This window comes from Dysidea avara, chromosome 1, assembly GCF_963678975.1.
Source record: "Dysidea avara chromosome 1, odDysAvar1.4, whole genome shotgun sequence".
Classification (NCBI taxonomy): domain Eukaryota; kingdom Metazoa; phylum Porifera; class Demospongiae; order Dictyoceratida; family Dysideidae; genus Dysidea; species Dysidea avara.
The window spans coordinates 15,042,445-15,066,138 of record NC_089272.1 but is presented as its reverse complement, the minus strand read 5'-3'; the positions used below and the strand labels follow the sequence as shown (position 1 = coordinate 15,066,138).

Genomic DNA, 23,694 nt, shown 5'->3' with positions numbered 1-23,694 from the left:
ATAAGAATGAGAGAGAAAAGTTGGACAACTATCTATGCAAATAAATGGGGCAAGACAGTAATTGTATTCGGCTTGCAATGCACACGCTCACATACACTGTACCTTCATGTATGTATGTATGTACATACTAATGTAGCAGTAATGCACGAATAAGACGACTATTGTATGTCAGTGGCTGTTAACACTTACTTCTACACAGATCTCCCAAAAGAATGAGATAGAAAAGGCTGGACAACTACAGTATCCTTTGTGAATAAATGGCAACTTTATTGTATTGTATGTTACACATGCACACACACACACAATACGCGCACACACACACTGTGCGGTACTCCTGATAACAGCCATACAACATTCTGGACAAATTAGCCAATGATTGTATTTAGCAGGACATAATGTCCTATCAAAGAAGGGTATGTAAAAGCAGTGTACCCTGGAACTAAGAACCCGGGATCCAGGGACCCAACTCTTCATTGGATTTTATATACAGTACTTTATATAATCATCATGTTTCTATACTTGTACTAGATACCTCTGCAAGCCAAAGTGCATAGTCTTGCATGGCCAATCTCCAGCACGATGTTTTATTTATACTTTCTATAGCATTTGTACAATACTCACATCCTAGCAATTCACCCGAGAGTACAATTGCAATGGCAGACAGCAATAAGGCATCCTCATGGCGATCATTTAATAGGATGCGCACAAAACTAACCACTGTAGAGCTACCTAACTTACTAATACACTTTGCTACATAATCGCTACAAACTATAAGTTCTTTCTGCTACACTTGCTTATACCAGCTATTACATACAAGTAACTGACCAAATTTACTAGTGACTAAGAACTCCATTCCCAGAAATCTACCCTGAGATAATCTACTTTAGCTAACCTTTGTTGCCTAACAAGTTTAAAATATATTCAAAGGATTAAGTGATGTCCATCATTTTGACTCAAGAAGTTACTAGTGTGTAATAGCTGGTATAAGCAAGTGTAGCAGAAAGAAGTTATAGTTTTATAGCGATTATTTACCCTGAAGATCACCTTAGTGCTGTCTGCCATCACGGTTGCATTCTTGTCGGAGTTGCTACGAGGTGAGTATTGTATAATCATAAAATATTGTGAATACTTATTCTGTTATTCCGCTGTTCCATTATTTTGTATCCCGGGTTTTATTGGATCCCACTTGACAACTAGGTTTATGCATCATGTGATGAAGACTTGTTATGTTATGGCAACCCCAGTTGATTGAGATATGAAGAATGAGTGGCCCATGCCAAGCAGTACTCCCTTTTCAAAGTAATTTGTAGGTGGAGATTAGGGATCATACTATGCAAAGTGATAGAAAATGCGTGGTCTGATAGCAGAGTATATAAAATTCCAAGAAAAGTATAGGTTGATCCTGGGGTCCATTGTTTTTACCTACTCATATTTGGTTGCCTGTTTATTTTACTGATAATACCATACCTGTTTCACTGCCCATGCAAAAGTCTCAATAGTAGCAGTAAAATTAATTCATCCCATATTTCACTGACAGCAGTGAAAAAGTTTTAATTGGCTAGAATTTATGTTAACAGTGTAGCGCCAATTAGTATTGTGCATTTAGTACATAGTGACAAATTGCTTGTATATGCAGCGAGTATGGTATTAACTGGGAATAGCATGGGTAGCAGTGAAATTTGGGATAAATACCACTCTTGTTGTATTGGAAATGGTTAATTTCACTCGGCGAGTCACTGCTACCCATGCTATTACTAGTACTAATAGCTGCCACCCAAAGGGGTGACCACAAATGGTACATGTACCATTGGGTGTACTGAAAATTCATAAAAACACTTCAGTAGTTCCTCAGCATGTGAATAATATATGTGACTGGATTTGCAAAAAGGTACCTTTTCCACACATTTGACATACCAGCAAACAAAATGTCATAACTGTTGACTCCTTGCACTGATTGACTTTCTGTTTGTATCAAACTGTAACCAACTAATGTAGGCATATTCATAGAAAATTGCAGACACATGCTTGCAATGATACAAAAGTTACAACATTTGGAAGTTGAAAAAATGGGTCAAATTTTATGTGTGAAAAAGGTACCTTTTCGCAAATCCAGTCACATATATCATTAGCATAACAGATGTACTGCCAACTGCCAGAGTCCCTTACATTAGAGAGACAATGTTGCAGACCACCTGGGTCCGTGCAGTGTATCATACAGTACAGTAGTACTGTATTATTAGGAATCATGCAGAAGTTGGCTTTTCCCAGAATTGATTGTTGGGATCGATTAATACTCACGTGATTTGGATGCATGACTTGGATTTTGCCATTAAAGCCACTCAGACGGAGAGCATTTTGTTATCCTCGCCATCCTATGAGTTGAAAAACATTGGGCTAAGATGAGAACTAGTGCTAGAGCTTATTCACCGATCATTTCTGCACATTTTTGATTACGGACATGCCCCCATCACAAAGCTGCCACTCTGCACGAAGTAACCACTCTACAGGCAACCTTACCTATCTAGGTCTTTAGTCAACTCTGTAATTATATCATAAACGATTCAATAGCACACTGATTAAAACATTAAACTCACGTAACCAAAATTCTCCATGATATCTCTCCATTCATTGTAACCGAATGTAACCAGAATGTACTAGCTGCTGACCCATAATCAAAAATTTTAGGTATGCATATATAACACATCCAGTGTTTGCACTTGTATTGGTTTGGGTGATTGATAGCCCTGCACAGGCTATCAGCCTAATAAATATTTCGTATTAGCTGTAACACGGGGCATTCGGGCTTTGCCTGGTATGTATGCCCTCAGGCAGTCGGGCATACATATCAGGCAAAGTCCTCATTCCTGTGTTACAACCATTTCATAATGCATTGTTGCATAGTATTATATCATATAATAAGAAATGTTGCCAGACAACAACTGGAATTTGCCCGTAATGGAATTGCTGTGGGGTACTATTTCTTGTAGGTATCTAAATGCTACCACTAGCCAGATGACATTGGCAATTAAAATTGTCTAGACAATATTATTGTGGTCCTATAATTTACCTCAATAGGAGATTTTAATACCCATTGATATTGACTATTATATTGAAAATACAGTCCAGGACCCCAAAACCTTCCAAAAATTTTCTATTTAACAGAATTTTATTTTAACCAACTGATACCTCCAGCCAAACATAGCTTAACAATGAATAAGACTACGGGCTTGATTTCTTCACTATTCGATGCCACTTTGTCCCAGGATGTGCCTTTTTGTATGTACAATTCACGTACAGGTGTATCATGAACTTAACTTTGTGTCCCATCACTTTCTTTGGTGTCAACTCACGGTAGCGTGTAATGGCTTCTACTCTGCTGACTATCACGTTACTACGAAAATCATCTTTGTTATCTGTAGTAACTGAAATATGTTTTTCGTACTGTCCTGTAGTAAAACAGGCTGAACATGCGTAGCTGAAAATGAAGCATAATGGCACTTCACCTTTTGTAACAATTAGGGTGCATGCCCAGATGTATGTCAGTCCTTTTAATATGGTATTTGTGGGTTCACCAGCCACAATAATGTTACAAAAAAGTAAACAAACAAGTGGAAGAAAAATTAGGAATTTTAATTAACTAACTTTGTTACCTGAATTATTTTTATAAAACCACAACAACCACAAGAGACAAAACTAAAGCAGTTTGTGTGACCTATTTGTGAAACATGTGAAAGCCATCTCTCAGTTAATGCTAAACAGTGTTTACCATCTCTTTACCCTACTCAGGCATGCACTATTCCCTACTGATATGATCACATGTACATTACTTCACTCTTCCTTATTAGTTTTCTATTTGTTCACAGGAAACATGCCCTAAATTGAACAGATGCCTGCCATTCAACCACACACGCCACAAGATTAACCACCAGAAAGATTGATGAGTAAATGAAGTAAGTGTTAGTAGCCCAATGGCATCAGTTTAGTACTGTTACATAAACAGAGTTTAATTTTTTTATAGATATGGCTCTTGAAAAACTACAGACCACAGTACCAACTGGAATTGGCTTGAAGAGAGATGATATAGCTTGAATGACCAGTTAACACGGAGTACACAATTCACAGTAATAATATTTTGAATATACTGTATTTTAATTGAAATTAATTGAAATTAATACAAAAAATAAATATAGTACAGTGAAAAAGCTGGGACCATCACAAAACTGTTTTGCCTCATTCTGAAATTGTCGGTCCAAACAATTTCACACAAAAAAACCTCTACTGGGAAAAAAACTGAATCACACACAGCTCTTTCACACGGGCATGCACAAAAAAAAACTGTTCAGACAATATAGATCTTTCGTACCTACAGAAAAAAAACAACTAAATAACATACACTTTTTTATGTCTGATATAGGGTGGTAAACCAGAAAAGAGGAACCTATACATAGGTGCACATTCCCACATTCTACACAGCCGTATGTTGCATGTTTACATTTCTTGTCACAGTGCTTAAAAACAGGTCAATACATATCAATGAGGTGTCACTGGGAAAGCTGAGCAGGAACATCTTGTGATTGACAACCAGCTCATTGCCTTGAACTGTGTTTACTTAGCAGCTCTTCTGCTAACTCCTCTCTAAAGTCTTTGATTTACCTATTCGGTGGTGCCACAGTACTATCAGGCCTAAATGTTTCCAAAACGAACACATTGTCTACAGTAACATCTACAAGGAACCAAAATAAGCGCAGGTACCACTGGCATGAAGATTTGTGGGAACATGTATAAAATCTATGTATCTGGTCAGCAAGGTCAACACCACCCATAGCATCATTGTATGCCTGCAGACAATTCTTTTGCCATCACCTAGACTTCTATACACTCTACTGAATAGACCACACCCATTGAGAATGTCAATAAAAAACACTGGTTTTGCATCCAGCTAAACAAAACAGTGATCTTTGTTATCCAAAGTAGTGGAGTAAGCCACTCTTCTAGTACGCTGACACAGTTCTCTGAACCAACAGCTAAATCAACACTGGAAAAGTAATTATCAAAATACACCTCATGGCCTTTACACAAGATGTCCTTGCATCCTTCCATCACAACTTCAATTTATAATTACGTAAGTTTTGCACAGCACCATCTACTTTTCCTGTATACACAGCAGATCAGAATTGCTGATTTATCCATTTTGGCTGTCACCCATTTTAAACCCTCGTTTGGTAGGTTTTAAAGGTTGGTATTGCTTGAAAGAGGAACGACCTTTAAATTTGCCCAAAGCTTCATCGACAGACAACGTTTTTCCAGAACTATACAGCTGCTTGCTTTTTTCACATATTGAATCAAGAACTGGCCTTATTTAATACAGCCTATTGTAATCTGAGGTGCCATGTCACCCCATGTGTTGGTGCTGAACTGTTGTCATTAAAATGAAGCCGGCCATTCAGTTGCTCAAAGGAGTTCATAGACATACCCTTTACTATACCAGGTTGACTAAAATAGACTTTTCCTTTTCCAATGGTCTTTGAAACTGGGTAAACCTACCAAATTAAACCTGTTGAAATAACAATTCCCTGTCAACCAGTCAATAAGAGTTCACTAGTCATGTTGTGATAGTGAGTTAGCTAGGTCATGTCAACCAGTCAATAAGAGTTCACTAGTCATGTTGTGATAGTGAGTTAGCTAGGTCATGTCAACCAGTCAATAAGAGTTCACTAGTCATGTTGTGATAGTGAGTTAGCTAGGTCATGTCAACCAGTCAATAAGAGTTCACTAGTCATGTTGTGATAGTGAGTTAGCTAGGTCATGTCAACCAGTCAATAAGAGTTCACTAGTCATGTTGTGATGGTGGAGTAGGTCATGTCAACCAGTCAATAAGAGTTCACTAGTCATGTTGTGATGGTGGAGTAGGTCATGTCAACCAGTCAATAAGAGTTCACTAGTCATGTTGTGATGGTGAGTTAGCTAGGTCATGTCAACCAGTCAATAAGAGTTCACTAGTCATGTTGTGATAGTGAGTTAGCTAGGTCATGTCAACCAGTCAATAAGAGTTCACTAGTCATGTTGTGATAGTGGAGTAGGTCATGTCAACCAGTCAATAAGAGTTCACTAGTCATGTTGTGATAGTGAGTTAGCTAGGTCATGTCAACCAGTAAATAAGAGTTCACTAGTCATGTTATGATAGTGGAGTAGGTCATGTCAACCAGTCAATAAGAGTTCACTAGTCATGTTGTGATAGTGGAGTAGGTCATGTCAACCAGTCAATAAGAGTTCACTAGTCATGTTGTGATAGTGGAGTAGGTCATGTCAACCAGTCAATAAGAGTTCACTAGTCATGTTGTGATAGTGGAGTAGGTCATGTCAACCAGTCAATAAGAGTTCACTAGTCATGTTGTGATAGTGGAGTAGGTCATGTCAACCAGTCAATAAGAGTTCACTAGTCATGTTGTGATAGTGGAGTAGATTATGTCAACCAGTCAATAAGAGTTCACTAGTCATGTTGTGATAGTGAAGTAGGTCATGTCAACCAGTCAATAAGAGTTCACTAGTCATGTTGTGATAGTGAAGTAGGTCATGTCAACCAGTCAATAAGAGTTCACTAGTCATGTTATGATAGTGGAGTAGGTCATGTCAACCAGTCAATAAGAGTTCACTAGTCATGTTGTGATAGTGAGTTAGCTAGGTCATGTCAACCAGTCAATAAGAGTTCACTAGTCATGTTGTGATAGTGAAGTAGATCATGTCAACCAGTCAATAAGAGTTCACTAGTCATGTTGTGATAGTGGAGTAGGTCATGTCAACCAGTCAATAAGAGTTCACTAGTCATGTTGTGATAGTGAGTTAGCTAGGTCATGTCAACCAGTCAATAAGAGTTCACTAGTCATGTTGTGATAGTGGAGTAGGTCATGTCAACCAGTCAATAAGAGTTCACTAGTCATGTTGTGATAGTGGAGTAGGTCATGTCAACCAGTCAATAAGAGTTCACTAGTCATGTTGTGATAGTGGAGTAGGTCATGTCAACCAGTCAATAAGAGTTCACTAGTCATGTTGTGATAGTGGAGTAGGTCATGTCAACCAGTCAATAAGAGTTCACTAGTCATGTTGTGATAGTGGAGTAGGTCATGTCAACCAGTCAATAAGAGTTCACTAGTCATGTTGTGATAGTGGAGTAGGTCATGTCAACCAGTCAATAAGAGTTCACTAGTCATGTTGTGATAGTGGAGTAGGTCATGTCAACCAGTCAATAAGAGTTCACTAGTCATGTTGTGATAGTGGAGTAGGTCATGTCAACCAGTCAATAAGAGTTCACTAGTCATGTTGTGATAGTGGAGTAGGTCATGTCAACCAGTCAATAAGAGTTCACTAGTCATGTTGTGATAGTGGAGTAGGTCATGTCAACCAGTCAATAAGAGTTCACTAGTCATGTTGTGATAGTGGAGTAGGTCATGTCAACCAGTCAATAAGAGTTCACTAGTCATGTTGTGATAGTGGAGTAGGTCATGTCAACCAGTCAATAAGAGTTCACTAGTCATGTTGTGATAGTGGAGTAGGTCATGTCAACCAGTCAATAAGAGTTCACTAGTCATGTTGTGATAGTGGAGTAGGTCATGTCAACCAGTCAATAAGAGTTCACTAGTCATGTTGTGATAGTGAAGTAGATCATGTCAACCAGTCAATAAGAGTTCACTAGTCATGTTATGATAGTGGAGTAGGTCATGTCAACCAGTCAATAAGAGTTCACTAGTCATGTTATGATAGTGGAGTAAATCATGTCAACCAGTCAATAAGATTTGAGTCAACCAGCAAACCAGTTTCCAAATACTATTATCCAACTGATACTATTATAGTATTTGGAAATTGGTTTGCTGGTTGACTCAACTCTTATTGACTGGTTGACATGATCTACTCATTACACACATTATGTAGTTGTGTACTATGTGTAGCAATAGTACTTCTTGACCATTACCAGTAGTTGTATGCTGTATTATGATAGTGATCGAGTATCAACTATGAATTAATTACAGTATACACTGTATCTATATATAATGCAAACATTATCAACAATATTCCAATAAGCTTGCTAGCAGCCGTAGAATGATTACTAGGGGCGGCATTAGCCACATCACTGATAGCATTTTCTATGTCTCACTGACAAGAATCAGTCATGAATGGCAGAACCATTAATCCAATTTGGATGAATTAGATAATAAATAAATCATGTCCAGATGAACAGTTCCGTTGATGCTAGCTCCCTTGTACAGGCTATGCCTTTTGGTGCCACCCTGTCATTTTGACAAATTAGATAAATAATAATAATACTGTGACTGAATTAGTTTTGGCATCAATTGTTTGACACCCTGCTGTAGCTAGCTATGTAGCTTGATCACACTGAAAGAACATACACTCTAGCCCCAAGTCGGGGCGGAATTGATAACAATCAACAGTAGCTAGCTACGTACTGGTATTGAAAATTTTTTGTGATGTCACTTTGTTAGAGCTAGGGGATGCGAAACCTCGCAACAGCGTGCACTCACTTCCCACTTTCGCAGAAAACCAAAATATCCGAGTTGTATAGTCCGATTCATGCGATTACACGTGGTTGCCCTGATCGACAGTGAGACAGGACGGAGAGACAGGTTTTACGAGATGGATAGAGTAAGGAGGACGTCGCGTACCCCTAAATTTTCTTCACAAGCGGGTTCATCTCAGGGTAAGCCAGCTCAACATTAGTATAGTGTTTCGGCCGAATAAGTGTTCTGAATTGATCCTACTGTAGGTTTTACTACTTTTAGCTAGCTATAGTTGTTTAGCCAGTGTAGGGACTGCGTAGTTTGTTCTTTTGTATGCTTTATACTTGTTATCAATCTAGCTTCTTCTTTCCTTAGATGATGCACCAAGTTATGCACTGGTCAAGTTTTTGACAGATCAGGGCATTTCTGTTGTCCCCATCTCTAAAGTGTTAAAGGATGAATCCAAGGAAATTTGTACAGGAGGAATTTACAAAGTAAAGTTTAGTAAAGAAGAACTTGAAGTTGTTGTTTTGGCTCTCGGTAAGAAGTTTGTGCTAAAAAACCTAACACATACAGTGCATTATACGTGCAAGTTTTGATGAAAATTTGATTAACTGGTCCCAGGTATAGATGTATTTGACTCATTACCAGTTATTCACTGCCAATTGAAGAATAAAAATTGTATTGTATGATAGGAAATAAAGCAGTGATGGAAAAAAGGGAGAAAGTTGCTCTCAAGGACAGTGATGATGAACAAGAAGAGGAAGAGTGTAGTAGTGTGAGTTTAATTTGTCTGTGTTGGGTTTGTTCGAACAGATATCATCATTGCCAGTTATACTAGAGTGTATGTACCTTCTTTAGCAATAATTTAGGAATCTGGAATCATATGCACTTTCATGATATTGGCTTCTTAACTTGAGAGCTCACAAGTCCTTCCTACAGTATATGAAGGTGTTTATAGAATTCTAATTGCACCTAAGAAAATGTAAATTGCCTTATTGAATAACATGCCCCTAAACTGTAGGAGAGGTCATTTGGCTTTAAGAATGTACTTAGTAGATATTTTCAAGCTTGCTAAATAGGCTTACTGTAAAATATTGAACCTAGTACTGTAATGCTTGCATATAGGTATAGGCGGCTGGATTACTCTGAAGCAATCATTACATACAGGGGTAGTAACAACTACCGAAGATCAGGAAAAATTGGTTCTCAAAAATTGTCGCTGGCTGTATCGGCGAAAATTAAAACGACTAATTATTTTTAGTTATAATCTGCGCATACAAATTGCTATTAACATATAATTATCATATCAAAATTCTTTTGTCAATTATGCTAATGACGAAAATATGTTGCATCAAAATTATAATAGACAAAAATTTTCTACACCAAAACTTTCCTGATTTACGGTATATCCTTAGAAGTTTATATACCATAATTAGAATCTGTTGTAGTCTGTAGCCTGTTCAGATGCTGGAGGGCTGCTATCAAATACCCTGGCCAGTGTTATAAGTGGGCAGGTCATCTGGACTATCCGGATGATTTGGGGTGCAGGTCAAGTGGGCCTTATCTACACTGTACTTCACTAAATATTTGAGTGAGATGACTATATTGATGGTTGTACATACTCAAGAAACTTATGTGGAGCTATGGCAACCATTCAGGATTATGCTTTGTTGCCTGTATGGGATATAGAGCCATGCCCACTTATCGGAATTCTATCAGCTGCTCTCTGGGCATGCATGGTAGTATCACACTCACTTTCAGGATTAGTGTTGCTACTTGAAATGTAAGTACAGTAACTAACTTCTGGGATTTGTAGATTGCTGTAGCTGCATATAGACTTACATGGAACCACACCCACTTATGAATTGTTGATAATACATAACTACCCACTTCTTGTAAACAATCCTTTGTATAGTGTGAAAAATGCAAGTCTAACCAGTGGGAGCTTGGGACTTGTGGATTTTTCTTGAGGCATGCCTCTATTTTAATGATGATACCAATTTTTTTTAAAAATGACAAATACAGTGTTAACTGTATATAATGCACCTATCAATGTAAAGCTCCACTATCACAGGTACGGGCTGGGGTGGGAGAAGGAAAATTACAATTCTCCACCTACTGGGAAGTACTGGTGATATAAACCCCCACGTACCCCGACAAATTTCCCAGTAGCAAAACCCAGGGTTAGTTGGGTTTTGCACAATTGCCCATCGTGTATACATGATCTGTCACGGTGTAGCTATTCAAGTTGTAAGTTACAATGCTTCAAGCAGGTTTTAGTGATGACAGATAGTAAGTCAGCATCCATGAAATGCTACATTGGTGTGTTTCTTAGACAATGACAAATCCCCACCACTTAGGGTAAACTTAACGGTCCATTCCCCATCTACTCCCACCTCCCACTTTCAGCCCGTACCTGCGGTAGTTGGGCATTACATTGATAGGTGCATAACCACAGTATAACAGATAAGAGAGTTTATAGTGTGGGCAGAAAACTCTATTTCATCCTGCTCTATTTTGGGTCACATTCAGGTGAGATTCAGGTCCCATCCAGATTACTATTCGTCAGCAGTACTGACCCACCAACAACACTGACTCTTGCATTTGGTTAGAAATTTGTTGATGATTTGCAGTAAAATTACCTTACCTGAACAGTGGTGGTTGGAGTCTAGCTCCTTGTCTGATTAGCAGCCTTGTGGTGGTGTATGTTACTACATAGTATTACCCTTTTGCAAAAGTGCAACATGTAGAACTCTACATCTGGTATAAGTTACAGTGACTGTTAGTAAAGATCTGATATCATGATTGGTAAAATCAAAAGGAGAGATTTGGTACATCTCTACAATGGACGGTTCTGCTTTGTAATTTGTAGCCTATTATCCTTGCCATAATTTGTGACCGTCTCAGGCTACTGATCTTGTAGCAGTGTAGCTACCACATGCACTTATACCAAGAGTTAATAATAGAGAGGAGAGTGTCCAACACAATACAAAGCCTCTACAAATGATTCAGCGTGGGATTCCTCTGTAAAATTCTGTGGTTTCTAGTATATTCTATATGTGAAGGTTGCTTTAATCATCACATTTCTTTGTTCTTCCCATGTGCAATCATCACATTTCTTTTTTCTGGCAGTGTGCACTTGTTAACACGTCTGAGAGAATCCCTTTGAATCACACCGAATCATTTGTAGAGGCTCTGTATTGAAAATTTGTTAGCCATACTATCATATAGAGCAGTAGTAGAGTTATTATTATTAGTATTTTCGTAGACTATAAGCAGTTGTACTAGATCGTGTAATCTAATGTACACTAGCCACCACAACTAAATTGCTTACTCTTTGTTACAGAATGCTACAGAAACAAGGAAAGGGAAAAAGAAAGGAACTACTGAAAGGGTGAGTTGATCAGTGTATTACATATGAAATGTGTGTCATTCTATATCTTTTACAGGATGCTGGAGACGGTGCAGCCAAGGAAAATATTAAAAAAGTATAAAATCACTAATTTTTACTAGTTCAGTTAAGTTTGAGTTTGCTTCCTTGTAGAGAAAAAGAAGTGGTGGTAGTAAAGAGAAAGACCCTAAAAGGGTATGTTATCTGGCATTGTGCAGTATAGCGATTAGTGAATGTTAGAATTGAGAATCCAAATATTTGAATGAAAACTGCAAAAAAGATTCTAACCTATTAAACACACAATTAAAAGTTTAGTTTATTGCATGTAACACTTAATTGTTATGAAAGTTCTATGAGTTTTGTTGAAGTACTCCTGCTTACACAGTAAAGCTAGTGTATAGTATGTATATACAATAGCAAAGTACAAGTTTAATCACTGTAAACAATGCACATTACACCTGGCTTGTGTAGCACTTCTGGCTTCACTGTGCACTTGACTGTAGACACCACAAGTTAAAGTTTCATCCCAGTAACAACTGGCCTGTGTGTTCTTGTGGCATTTTTCAGTTGCATGTTTACATAATTGTACATTGCATGGGCACTGAAAAATGTTATGATTTTACATTAGTTACTTAAAGTATATACCAGTCGGTAAACAAACATTTGCATGCTCTATGACAAACAAACCTTTGAGTTTCAGAACATTCGTTTATGCACTAACAGACTGTGTTTCTTTATTGTAAAGTTTGAGGTGTACTGTAGCTTGGATTTTCAGGAATGTAGAGCCTTGATTAGAGCAGTGATTGGCTTCTTCGTAACAGCTTATTATTTCCCTATCAATTGAGAGTTTAACTCTTAATGCCATACAACATTTTGTGGAATATTTACACAATACAAGGATACATGGTGGGATAGCTCTATCACTTCTGACCAGATCTGCAAAAACCCAATGTAATGGTACATTTTTCAAATTCTTTATTATTGAATATTTATAATCTACTTAGCCGAGTGTATGCTGTGGCTAGATTTTAGCCTTGTGTGCCAGTAACTTTTGGAGTTACAGCCTACAAAGTAGCAACAACAGTAAGATAGATTTGTACAGCAAATATTGGGAAAACAAATAACAGGCGCTTATAAAAGTGGCTGTAAATTACAACATGTAGTGCAGAGTTGCAACTTGTACCACCGTTGTATTCACCATGAATAGGGGAGTTCATTACTGAGTAACATTTTCCTACTATCACTGTTCTTCACTTCATACAGAGACAAAATCAGTGAAGAAAGATTGATTGCGTACAATCGTGATGTAAACAAACATCCATAACAATGTATCCTTTACTCTACTGCAATGAAACAAACTCCTCTTGAGTAGGTGAATAAGATGATATGAAGCGAAGAACAATGGCGAGTAGTGTTAACGTTCTAAGAGTTTTGTTCAAAAGCAACACCATAGAGGAAGTAATTGCCCAGTAACTATCACCAATTGGTATATCTTTTAATGTAGATCAACAACGTGTGACTTTAACAGACATTCCACCATGTGTGACATTACTGTGCTCAAGAAGGCCAGTTTTCCAAACTGCAATGGCAAGATTTCAGCTCTGTGCAAAAAATGAAACTTCTAAACATAAACCTTAAGATGCCAGGCTAGTATGCAGCAAGTTTCAGGTCAATCGGTGCAAGTGTTGGTGAGTTAGCTCGCTATGGACAGACAATCAGCTTTTCTTCTTTATTTAATAGATTTCACATAAAGTGTTTTTACCAAGTACATCACCTTAATGCGTACACAAAGCTTATCCAAATATTTAACAACTCCCTATTACCCTCTCCCCCTATCATTTACTAGTTTGTATAGTGGCTATTGAAACTTATGTGAAATTCTTGACAAAATAATTAACCGTTAAAAGTAACTTATAAGACGTTGCTGACTACCTCTGTATCGATGGATTACATTGGTATTTAAATTAAGAAGCTGTGATATTCTGCCTACTACTAGCACCATTTGAATTGTGCCCTTTTGATCAAGTATTGTATAAAAGTCATGAGGACAAGTTATCTATCCACCTGTATGCTACATATTACTCAGTCATACCATCTGCAGATTCGTGATAATTGCTCGCATAAGAGCTACTTAACCCAGTTAAAATTTTCATTTGATGTGCATACATTTCAAGACTTTTATCCATTTATGTTAGGTCTGGGGATGAGTGTTTGCATAGTGTCTGCTATTTTTGTTGCAGTGTAGTTCTTTTCTTCACCTCACAACCTCTACTTGTTTTCTATAGATAAAAAAGCAAGACCAGCATAAGACTGGAAAAGCAGCTACTAAGGTGGGTGTACAAGATAAAACATAATGTAGTGAACTTGTTACTGTAAATCTTCTTTTTCTCTTTATGAAATTTAAAGTACACTTTTTCCTTTGATCTCGCCCACGTAAAGTTCTATAACCCAGATTATTGTTTTCTTCCTTGTTTCAAACTAAACAGACTGTTTCTCTTAGTTGTTTGCTTGTTGCAAAACATGGCTGTGTAGTCCCAGTGTCATCATCTTGTGCTGATCTGAGATCATGTGATCATTACGAACAATGTGTAGAACCTTTACTGGAATGTGGACAGAATGGATTTACTCTAACCTTTGGTATGGCTGACTAACAGGATACTTCCAGTATGCTAATATTGCCAATTAGCTGCATATGGTTTATTTGGCTGGCCGTGAATGGCTTCAACAACCTACTAGTATCCACTGGCAATGCATGTATTAGTAATATTTATGCTGAACTTTGTGAGGAATCCAACACAGCAAAGTATACAAATTTTGTTTTTAGTGTGTGGCTGTATTGCTGTCATACCCATGATACTGCTTTTCCATGATATTGTCCAGGCAATAGCATGGTATTTTTGAGGCATATGCGAGTTAAACCCCAAGTGGCACCTTTAAATCCCCACGCTACAGTGGTATATGTAATATATTACAGACACTGAGTGTGATGAAGTCTCATAAACTGGCCATTTTTTTGTTCAATATTCTGTAGCTCATTGAAGGTACATGTCTTATTGTTGCAGAGTGATTTTGAAATTATTATTGGAAATTCACCACCATCAGCAAAATCAACTGGAAGATCACCCAATGAAATAACATCTCCATATGTAAGATTGCTATTAATTGTTGTGGTTTTAATTGAAAACTTCCTCATTAAGACTAGAAGTTTGCAATGAATAATTTGATATATTGAGTATAGCTGATAACAAAGTGTGATGGCTACCTCACTGGGTGTGTGTATTCAAATCATTCATTGTGTATATGACAATTGTAAAATGCCATTTAGTTTATTGATGTGATAAGTGGCTACATATAGGGTCACCATTCGTAATTGTGACTGTCTCACCAAAAACCCACATTGTGTGCACAACCTGATTTAATTACAGGATTATCAACATTGTCCATGCAAGGAACCAATATCTGGTAAGTAGTTTGGAATTATAGTGCTAGACAGTAGTAGTTGTACAGCAACTGTACTGAAAACAAACTACAGGTACTTACAATCACAGCCATAAGTTTAGGGATTTGGTTCACCAGTAATGGGAAAATTTGATGTGCTTTTAGTGCTGTAGTCACTTGTGTATTTACATATGGAGTTACCGTCTACCATCTTTATGTCTATCGTATCATAAACATAGGTGTAGGAAGCGTTATAGCCCCCCAATAATTTGGCTAGCCATTTCAAGTTATTTCTTAAGTACTCAACAATCTACCTACCACCAACAATTCAGATTACTACATAATCACCTTTCTAACCAATCAGCAATCCATAAATTAGTTATGAAACTATCTACCTGCAGACTCAACTCCTCAGCAACACTTTAGAGTGACAATCGTTATAAGCACCACTAAAATCAATTTTCGTGTTCAGTAGTATTGTTTGGATTGGACATAAAGGTAACCTACACAAATAAGTATACACTACTGGCATGATTTTTACTGCTAACAATACACTGAAATTCAATTTCAGAGCAATAGTTTTTAATTTTTTTCATGCCCCCAGGCCCCTAGTTTGGCAGGCTTTCTCACATGCTTTGCATACTCAACCATCATTTTATCCTTACCATTGCCTAGCCCCCCCCCCCCCCCCCCCCCCAACCATGAGGTGCTAGGTACGCCTACGATAAACAAACACATGTGACATGCAGACTGTACCTTTAGGGCCACAGAAAGAGAACAAGAACTCTCCATGAGCAGGCGAATAATATGATATTTTATATACTTAGACTTTTATCAATAATGTTTCGTGTCTTTTAGCATGCATAATATATAGCATAATTTTTTTTATTAACAGCGTTACTCTTGCAGGAACGCAGTGATGAGGAGCTTAGCATTATTGAAGATGACATTGAAGAGGTACAATTTCCATAATCCGTATGTACATGTACGAACCTGTGTGTAATGGTTACCTTTGGACTAGAAAGTGGCTATTGTATACAGTAGTTATATTCACATCGAGCACTATTTTAGTGGCTAAAAGTAATTACTAATATTAAAGAGGCTTGTGTCCACCATTTTTTCTGTAACCATACAGCATTGAATATTTTTAAGCAATGAAGTCATAAATATTAATTCAAAGGCAGGAATTGTGAAAGGGTGCCAAATATAGTAGTTGGATTGTAGTGCCTAGTTGATAGCTGAACAAACCACTGACTGCTTGTTTTGAAGCAGCGACCACTATTAGATCTAGTCTAAGATTTGAAGTTAGGTACATGGTGATTCATACCATAGGTGAACTTTGACTGGTCGTTGTTCACATTAGACGTGCGTAGGTGACTAGAGGTGTACCGATACAGAAATTTTGAACTAATCCAATATACATGTACTGAATCTGACCTCCTTGTTGTACACCAGGGAACATAATTTGTTGTACAGTATCTTAAGATAGCTCCACTTTTATACCAGTTTTGGTAACGATACCAATATCAAAAGTCTCCATATCAGCCACTAATACAATATGTTTCGGTACACCCCTATAAGTGATCACTTGATGCAGACCACAATGCATACATTTACACTGTGTATGGTAAAGTATTTTGGACATCATGACAATGAAGGTGACCATTAACACAGGCTTCACTGTAATAAAAATTTACAATTTTAGGTTGCTAGAAAATCCATTAACTTGACTATAGATGATCAGCCACCCAATCGTAATGCAAAAGTTGTTCATAAGATTGAAGAATTTGAGGTGTGTAATTGCTATAAAATAATTGCTGTCATGCTGAGGTGACAGGTTCTGTTGTATAATTGTCATTATGTGGGTTGTGTAATAGAGGCAACACTAGTAAACAGTGTCTAACAGCAATCCAGTGCCACTGTACCAAGCATTTACTCTGTGGCACTAAACTTGGAACTCATGCTACACACATCCCTGAGAATTCCTGTTTATTGCAAAATATGGAGAACAAAATACAAAGTACTTTAGGCTGATAACTTACTGGTTTTAGGCATTGCAAATTTCATGTTGAAGCCATACCATAACTGTTCCCAGCCACCAAGTATTTCATATTCCCATTTGGCTTCTTAATAAAATAAATACACGATAAATAGCGTACATGTACTGGTAATATTAAATTGGTAACCCAGCATTACTAACAATTCTAAAACCGTACCGTAACTCATTAATTGAGGGGCATGGTAACCATTTCATTGGTGAGTCTTCTCTCAACTCTAGGATTGAAGACTCACAAGTGAAGTAGTTGTCACGCCCTTTGATTAACAAGTTTTAAATTATTTGTACTCAAGACACAATGTGTTTTGTGGACTGGACTCACTGGCTGAACTGGAAACATCCAGCGCTTCTGAATAATAATCCAGGCAATATGTATCTCTTGTAATGCTGAAGATACCAATTTCAAGCCACAAATGTTGGTACTGCTCTTCCATATGAGTAATGAAGGTTGCAAGAGCACTAATTTATTAGAATATTACAAAAAGTATGACAGTAGTTGAGTTATACTTTTGTATAGTGGCATGGTTATTCCTATGCGGTTAAAACATAATTTATAGTGAATGCACTAGTATATTAAAAATTATAAATTTAAAAATGGAGTAGGGTTCAAGCTATAAAAAGTAGTGAAACAAGAGATGAACAATGGTAGCTATTACAGCATAGCTCAGTGGGAAATCCCTACTTTGGCATTGAACACAAAATAATTGTTATACCATGCCAAAGTAGGGATTTAACACTGAGCTATGCTGTCTATAATAGCTACCATTGTTCATCTTTTGTTTCACTACTTTTTATAGCTTGAACCCTACTTCATTTTTAAATTTATAATTGTGACCGGACTTGCGAAAAGGGGTCTTTCACACACATCCAATTTACCACCTTTGACAATCCATAACTTTAGATCGGAAAGAGCAATCGACTTAAAACTTTGGTGAAAGTGAGACCCACCTTAGCTGAAAGGATGTTGAAAAATTCAGGTTAATGTGTTACTTGAACACATAGTTATGGTCTCCCAAGTTCACAGTATTGGATGTGTGTGGAAGACCCCTTTTCGCAAACCTGGTCACAATTTTTAATAATTATACTAGTTTGTTTAGTTGTTTTTTTTTGTTAAAGCATACAGCTAGCTATAAACGTGTGACTGTTTTATTAGGGTGACTGCTGTATTAGAGTATCTCTAGTCAGCCTGCAAAGATGTGCTTGCCCAAAAAGGGGTGTGGTTATCGTGGTTTCGATTGATTATTAGACTAGAGTATCTCAAATCAGCCTACCAACTTGAGGGTGTGTGGTCACAAATACAGCTAGCATAAAAGGGGCGTGGTCATCATGGTCTCGATCAATAATACGTAGAATTAAGAATGGGTGTAACCTTGTTACCTATTGTGGAGTACTGGTGCCTCCGTAAAGTCGGGGGCCGTACAGTAGCATAGTCTAAGTGCCTTAAATAATTTTGTGGCGTCTATTATGCTGCTTAAAGAAAGTGTTGATATGGAAAATTAATGCCTTGGTATGGTTTCGTTGGATGAAGAAGAAGACAAGCAGCCTGATTGAAGATAAAAGAAAAGACAAGTTGCACAGGGCACACACTCGTCGGAACCCCAAAAGGCACATCCCACTGGTGAGTTTGTTGTTGTGGTGTAAAATGGTGACTGTGCGCTGCTTCGTTTGGGCTCTAGGCTTGCAACTGTGGTCAGTGAGTGAGTGAGTGAGACAAAATTTCAAGTTTTGACGATTTAAAAAAAATTCTATATCCGGCCGCCAGTAAGTATTTTCTTGTTTTTTAACGCTACATTTGATGTTAGATGGACTAATATTATTCCGTAAAGGTGATTTTCATCATGTAAGGAGTCTCTAAGTTGGTTTTTAAAGGTGGTATTTTTGGCGGCGTGCGTCACTTTTGATGCAAACCCTACTTAAACAGTACTACCGTACTGTTTGATACCTGCACATTGGTAGCTACAGTATAAACTCACTATTTAATATTAATCCAGGTGGGCAGCCCAAGACTATGTGGCTATCCAACTAAGAATACCTACTGACCAATCATAAAGCTTACACACTAGTGCTATAAATACTGGAGAAACCAAAGAATAAATCTACGCTACAACAATAGCCTCTATCACTACTAGTATGCACAAGTACACGTTTCATAAATATTTTTCATAAATATTTTAATAAATTAGTGCACTTGCAACGTTTATGATTTGTATAGAAGAGCAGTACCAGCATTTGTGACTCGATATTGGTACGTGTTTTCAGCATTTTAAGAAATCGATAAAACCTGGGTTATTGTTCAAAAGCCATTTCCAGCTCAGTCCATGAGTCCAGTCCACAAAATACATTAGGCCCGTTTAAGTGGTACCATATGTAGTGTACCTACTGGCCTGGTATAATGTATGTGACCAGATCTGCAAGAATCCCATGTTATTGCAAGCCTCATTTTACAGTAGAATGCAATAAACACAATGAGTGAAATATTTACGAAATGGAAATAAAACTTTTAAGCGCTTGTTTCACAATGAAGGAAAATGATGAAGGCATAAACCTTAGTAGTATAATTAATGCTCCTCAAAGCAAGAGAAGTTCCAAAAATTTGTGTCATTACTCCCAAGGAGAGAGAAGATATGAGCAGTTTTTGTTTGCCTTATGTTGGACGAGTGGTTTTTTTTTCTTTCCTCACATTTTCACCTTCTCAAGGCCTGGAAGACAAAAGTTACCCAGCAATTGATTTGTCTGTTAATGGAGAATCCGATGGTGTAAGTTGCATCTCAGTAGAGGACTGCATTGACTGTTTATTTAAGCACACGTAGTTTATTTTCAGTATTGTCACTGTACAAATCAATTTTTTCTGCTGTTACGACTTTGTAGGGGTATAACTTCAAAGTTTTTAGTTTCTACAGCTGAAACCTTGGGTAACTATTCCTTTGGCTATCTAAAATGTAATAGAATGGAATAAAAATGTGCTAACATGTGGGGTTCTTGCAGATCTGGTCACATCTTCCATTTTGAACAACGCTTTGCTATTATGTTGTTAGGAGATGTAATGGGGCTGTACAATAAATATACAGTATGATGCACAGCTGCATTATGTGAGTGAAATTACAAAGGAAGGTGTTAGTGCTGTTTGAACTTGGTATTAACCCTTTAAGGACCAAAAATTGTGTGCATAGTCTACCCTGAAAGCCCACACGTTTTATGATTATTGCGCATTTAGTGTTTTAAAAAAATATAATAAGTTTATAGCATTGACAAAGCCCCTACAAATGCTCAATTGTATAACAAATTATACTAAAAGACTCGCCTGACAATAATAAACAACATTATCTAACTTACCAAAGTGTAGAACCAATGTCTTAAAAGCACTAAGGTGAGTTTCAAACACCTACACGCGACCGATTTCTTCGTGACACAATCAATAAAAACAGTCCGCCATTTTAGTTTTTTAAAACCACGTCACGTGATCTTGTATATCAAATTATTCGCCTCTAAATAGTGAGCACTCTGAGCTTTATTGGAAGTTAATACGATGAACATAGCCAAAGTTATGGAGCGATTTCTACAAGGTTAGTTTTATTGTTGTGTAAATATTAAATGTTTGTACTTTGTTAAGAATTTTACTCAGGCTTAGGTTTGCGTGATAAGTTGGCCTTATATATCAAAAGAATCGCCTATGAATGGCGAATACAATGGCCCCTGTTTCGATCTAATAGCTTCATTTGTTGCGGAGTTATAGCTCTTTGTTTACTGCCAATAATCTTGGACGTAATATTACGGCGCTGGTCTTTCGAGCAATACCTACTTTGGACGTAATATTACGGCAGCAGTCCTTAAAGGGTTAACAGTATATACTACTAAAATGCAATGGTATTGGTACTTGAATATGATTACAGTAATGTAGAATTGCTCAACTCTAATCTGTACCATAATTGTGACCGAATTTTGGAAAACCGTCGATATACGCACAACAGTACTTTTGTTGTAATAAAACGCATTTAAAAACTATGGGTAAAAAATGCAAGCTCCAGAAAAGAAATTTTCGCAAGTTTTTATTGTCTCACTGGTGGACGAATTAAGCCTCCAATGGATAAATCCTGGGCATCATCATGTTCACCTGTTCGTAGGAAGCAGACATGGGGCCAAGTACATGAGTACTTATACTTAAGTACAAATTTGAAAGTACTTGTACTTTACTTAAATACTTTCTTAATTTCCCCAATGTACTTGTACTTATACTCAAGTACTTCCAGCATGTACTTGTACTCTATCTTGATTGCTGCAGGAGTACTTGTACTTGGAAAATTCAAAAGTACTTGTACTTTACTTAAGTACTTTTAAATGTACTTGGCCCCATGTCTGGTAGGAAGTACAAAAATCTTTTGTTTCATCTCCACGCACGAAAGGTTTTTAAAAGTTACAGACGTTTGTTTACATTGCGGTGACGAAAGAATTTACTGATGATCGTTTTTCAGTGAATTTGCCTTCCTTCTTGAACACAGAAGCACGCCTGGGGCAACAACTATACCTTGGTGGATGCACAAATTCATGGCAAGCACAATGAGCGAAGATTCAATTCCCTACGCCATTGTATCAGTAAGTTATGATGGTTTATATAAGCGCCTGTAGATTCTTTTCTTGATAGCTTCTGTACATATCAAATTATTTGCTCGTCCGGCTGTCTAGTGCTGTATTTCCAGTACTGCTTAACTTGTGAAGCTGAAACTCAGCTAGTCCATTCCTCTGTCCCTGTAGGAAACAAAGAACAAATAAAATGCATTTTGAAAATTGTGCGGATATTGATGGTTTTCTAAAAATTAGGTAACAATTATGGTTTGCATTACAAAATTTGTTATTATAGATAATGAGTACTGTTAATTACTGTCATTACATGAATACTGTCCATCACTGCCAGTATACTGTAATCTTCTCTTTTAAAGCAAGCATTCAAAAAAATACCATTACCATGTGTTGACGAATTTTTTTCCTTACAGAAAGAAGACTTGGAAGCTGCCGTAGTGGCCAAATTTGAAGAGCAGGTACTAGTTAAATGTTCATGCTACATATTTTACCAAATCATTTTGCAGAAAACTTGGATGGCAGAACAATTTCAAATGGTTTTTGACCAGCTGCATACTATCATGGCATCAGGTGTGGCAAAGGCACTGACACCACTGGTTGCTGCTAATACCACATCTGGCACATATACTCCACATAACTCCACCGAAGATGTGCCGGAGTGTATATGTTAGTATCCCTTCCTAGGTAGCTTAAGCATTTAAGTTTTGTATTTACTGCAGCTGCTGACAATAGTATTACCGTTGATAATACTGAAAGTACAGCCACCAATAGCAGTGTTATCATTGATGCAACTATTGCAACAGTTAACATAGAAGCCACCACCAGCAATAATCAAGTGAGAAATGTCATACACTTAATAGTTTATTATTACAACAATTCTAGGATGCAGCTGAAGATGAGGAGTGTAACAACGATGTTGAATATTTAGACTCCGATGAACTATTGACGGTTTTCATCAAAAGTCAAAACCGACATTCGTTTGCACGGGATATTGCTCAAAAAATTTTCGACGTGGATACTCTGATCAATTCAAACGTCAATGGGTCAACAGTTGAAGGAGTGAAAAAACCTGCTCTGGATAAGCAGAAGGTCGGTTTTATTAAAAGAAAGTGCTTCCAATACCACGAAACAGAAGGAAACAGAGCTGATGAGTGGTCTCGGTGTGTCAAAGCAATTAATGATCGCTCTCGTCAGCTTAAAAGGCAAAAGAAAATAAAAGCAGCTTTAGCCAAAGAGTAACTTTAACTTGGCAATTAATTAACTAACTTATGTGTAAATAAATTAATGTGTACATATCAGTAACCACTTGCTTCCCCTTTAACTTGCACAATTTTCGGTACCACTTTCTTTAGGTGTTGAATGTATCTTCTACACACATCTGGTGTTAAAGTGTTCCAAAACCTTTGTATGCCATCCTTCAGTTCAGCCAAGTTTCTTGGTTTGTAAGATTGCCGCAAATACTGCTTTAGTGATCCCCAGATCAACTCTATTGGGTTAAGATCTGGGGATTCAGGTGGTGTTGGCCACCAAGTAATTCTGTTTCTTGAGAAGAAATCCTCTATGTGGCCACTGGCATGTTTTGGGTCATTATCATGATAAAGGCGGTGCCCATCAGCGAATCTATTTCGAATGAAAGGTAATAGGCCTGCTTCAAGAATTTTTCCAAGTCTCTCAGCATTCATGATACCTGTGAACATGATAATTTTTGTGGCACCACGACA

General features: G+C 37.4%; 1 protein-coding gene and 1 long non-coding RNA gene across 3 annotated transcripts; both read left to right on the top strand.

Annotated features, from left to right (window-relative positions):
• The first annotated feature begins 1,305 nt into the window (after nt 1-1,305).
• LOC136257536 (uncharacterized) lies at nt 1,306-4,189 on the top strand. Its single transcript, XR_010702060.1, has 2 exons — nt 1,306-3,950; nt 4,019-4,189. It is a non-coding gene; the product is annotated as an uncharacterized lncRNA (long non-coding RNA).
• Nucleotides 4,190-8,560: 4,371 nt separating this feature from the next.
• On the top strand, nt 8,561-23,394 carry LOC136257466 (uncharacterized). Of its 2 annotated transcripts, XM_066050688.1 has the most exons (14): nt 8,561-8,710; nt 8,886-9,050; nt 9,206-9,288; nt 11,860-11,907; nt 11,963-12,001; nt 12,058-12,099; nt 14,190-14,234; nt 14,967-15,050; nt 16,252-16,299; nt 17,048-17,134; nt 22,387-22,431; nt 22,480-22,639; nt 22,693-22,808; nt 22,856-23,394. In XM_066050688.1, exons 1-14 carry the CDS (start codon nt 8,584-8,586, stop codon nt 23,210-23,212), a joined length of 1,446 nt encoding a protein of 481 aa, XP_065906760.1. In that variant the 5' UTR covers nt 8,561-8,583; the 3' UTR covers nt 23,213-23,394. The 2 variants fall into 2 exon arrangements, with proteins under 2 accessions (XP_065906760.1, XP_065906767.1); XM_066050695.1 differs by lacking the exon at nt 17,048-17,134.
• The last annotated feature ends 300 nt before the right edge of the window (nt 23,395-23,694 follow it).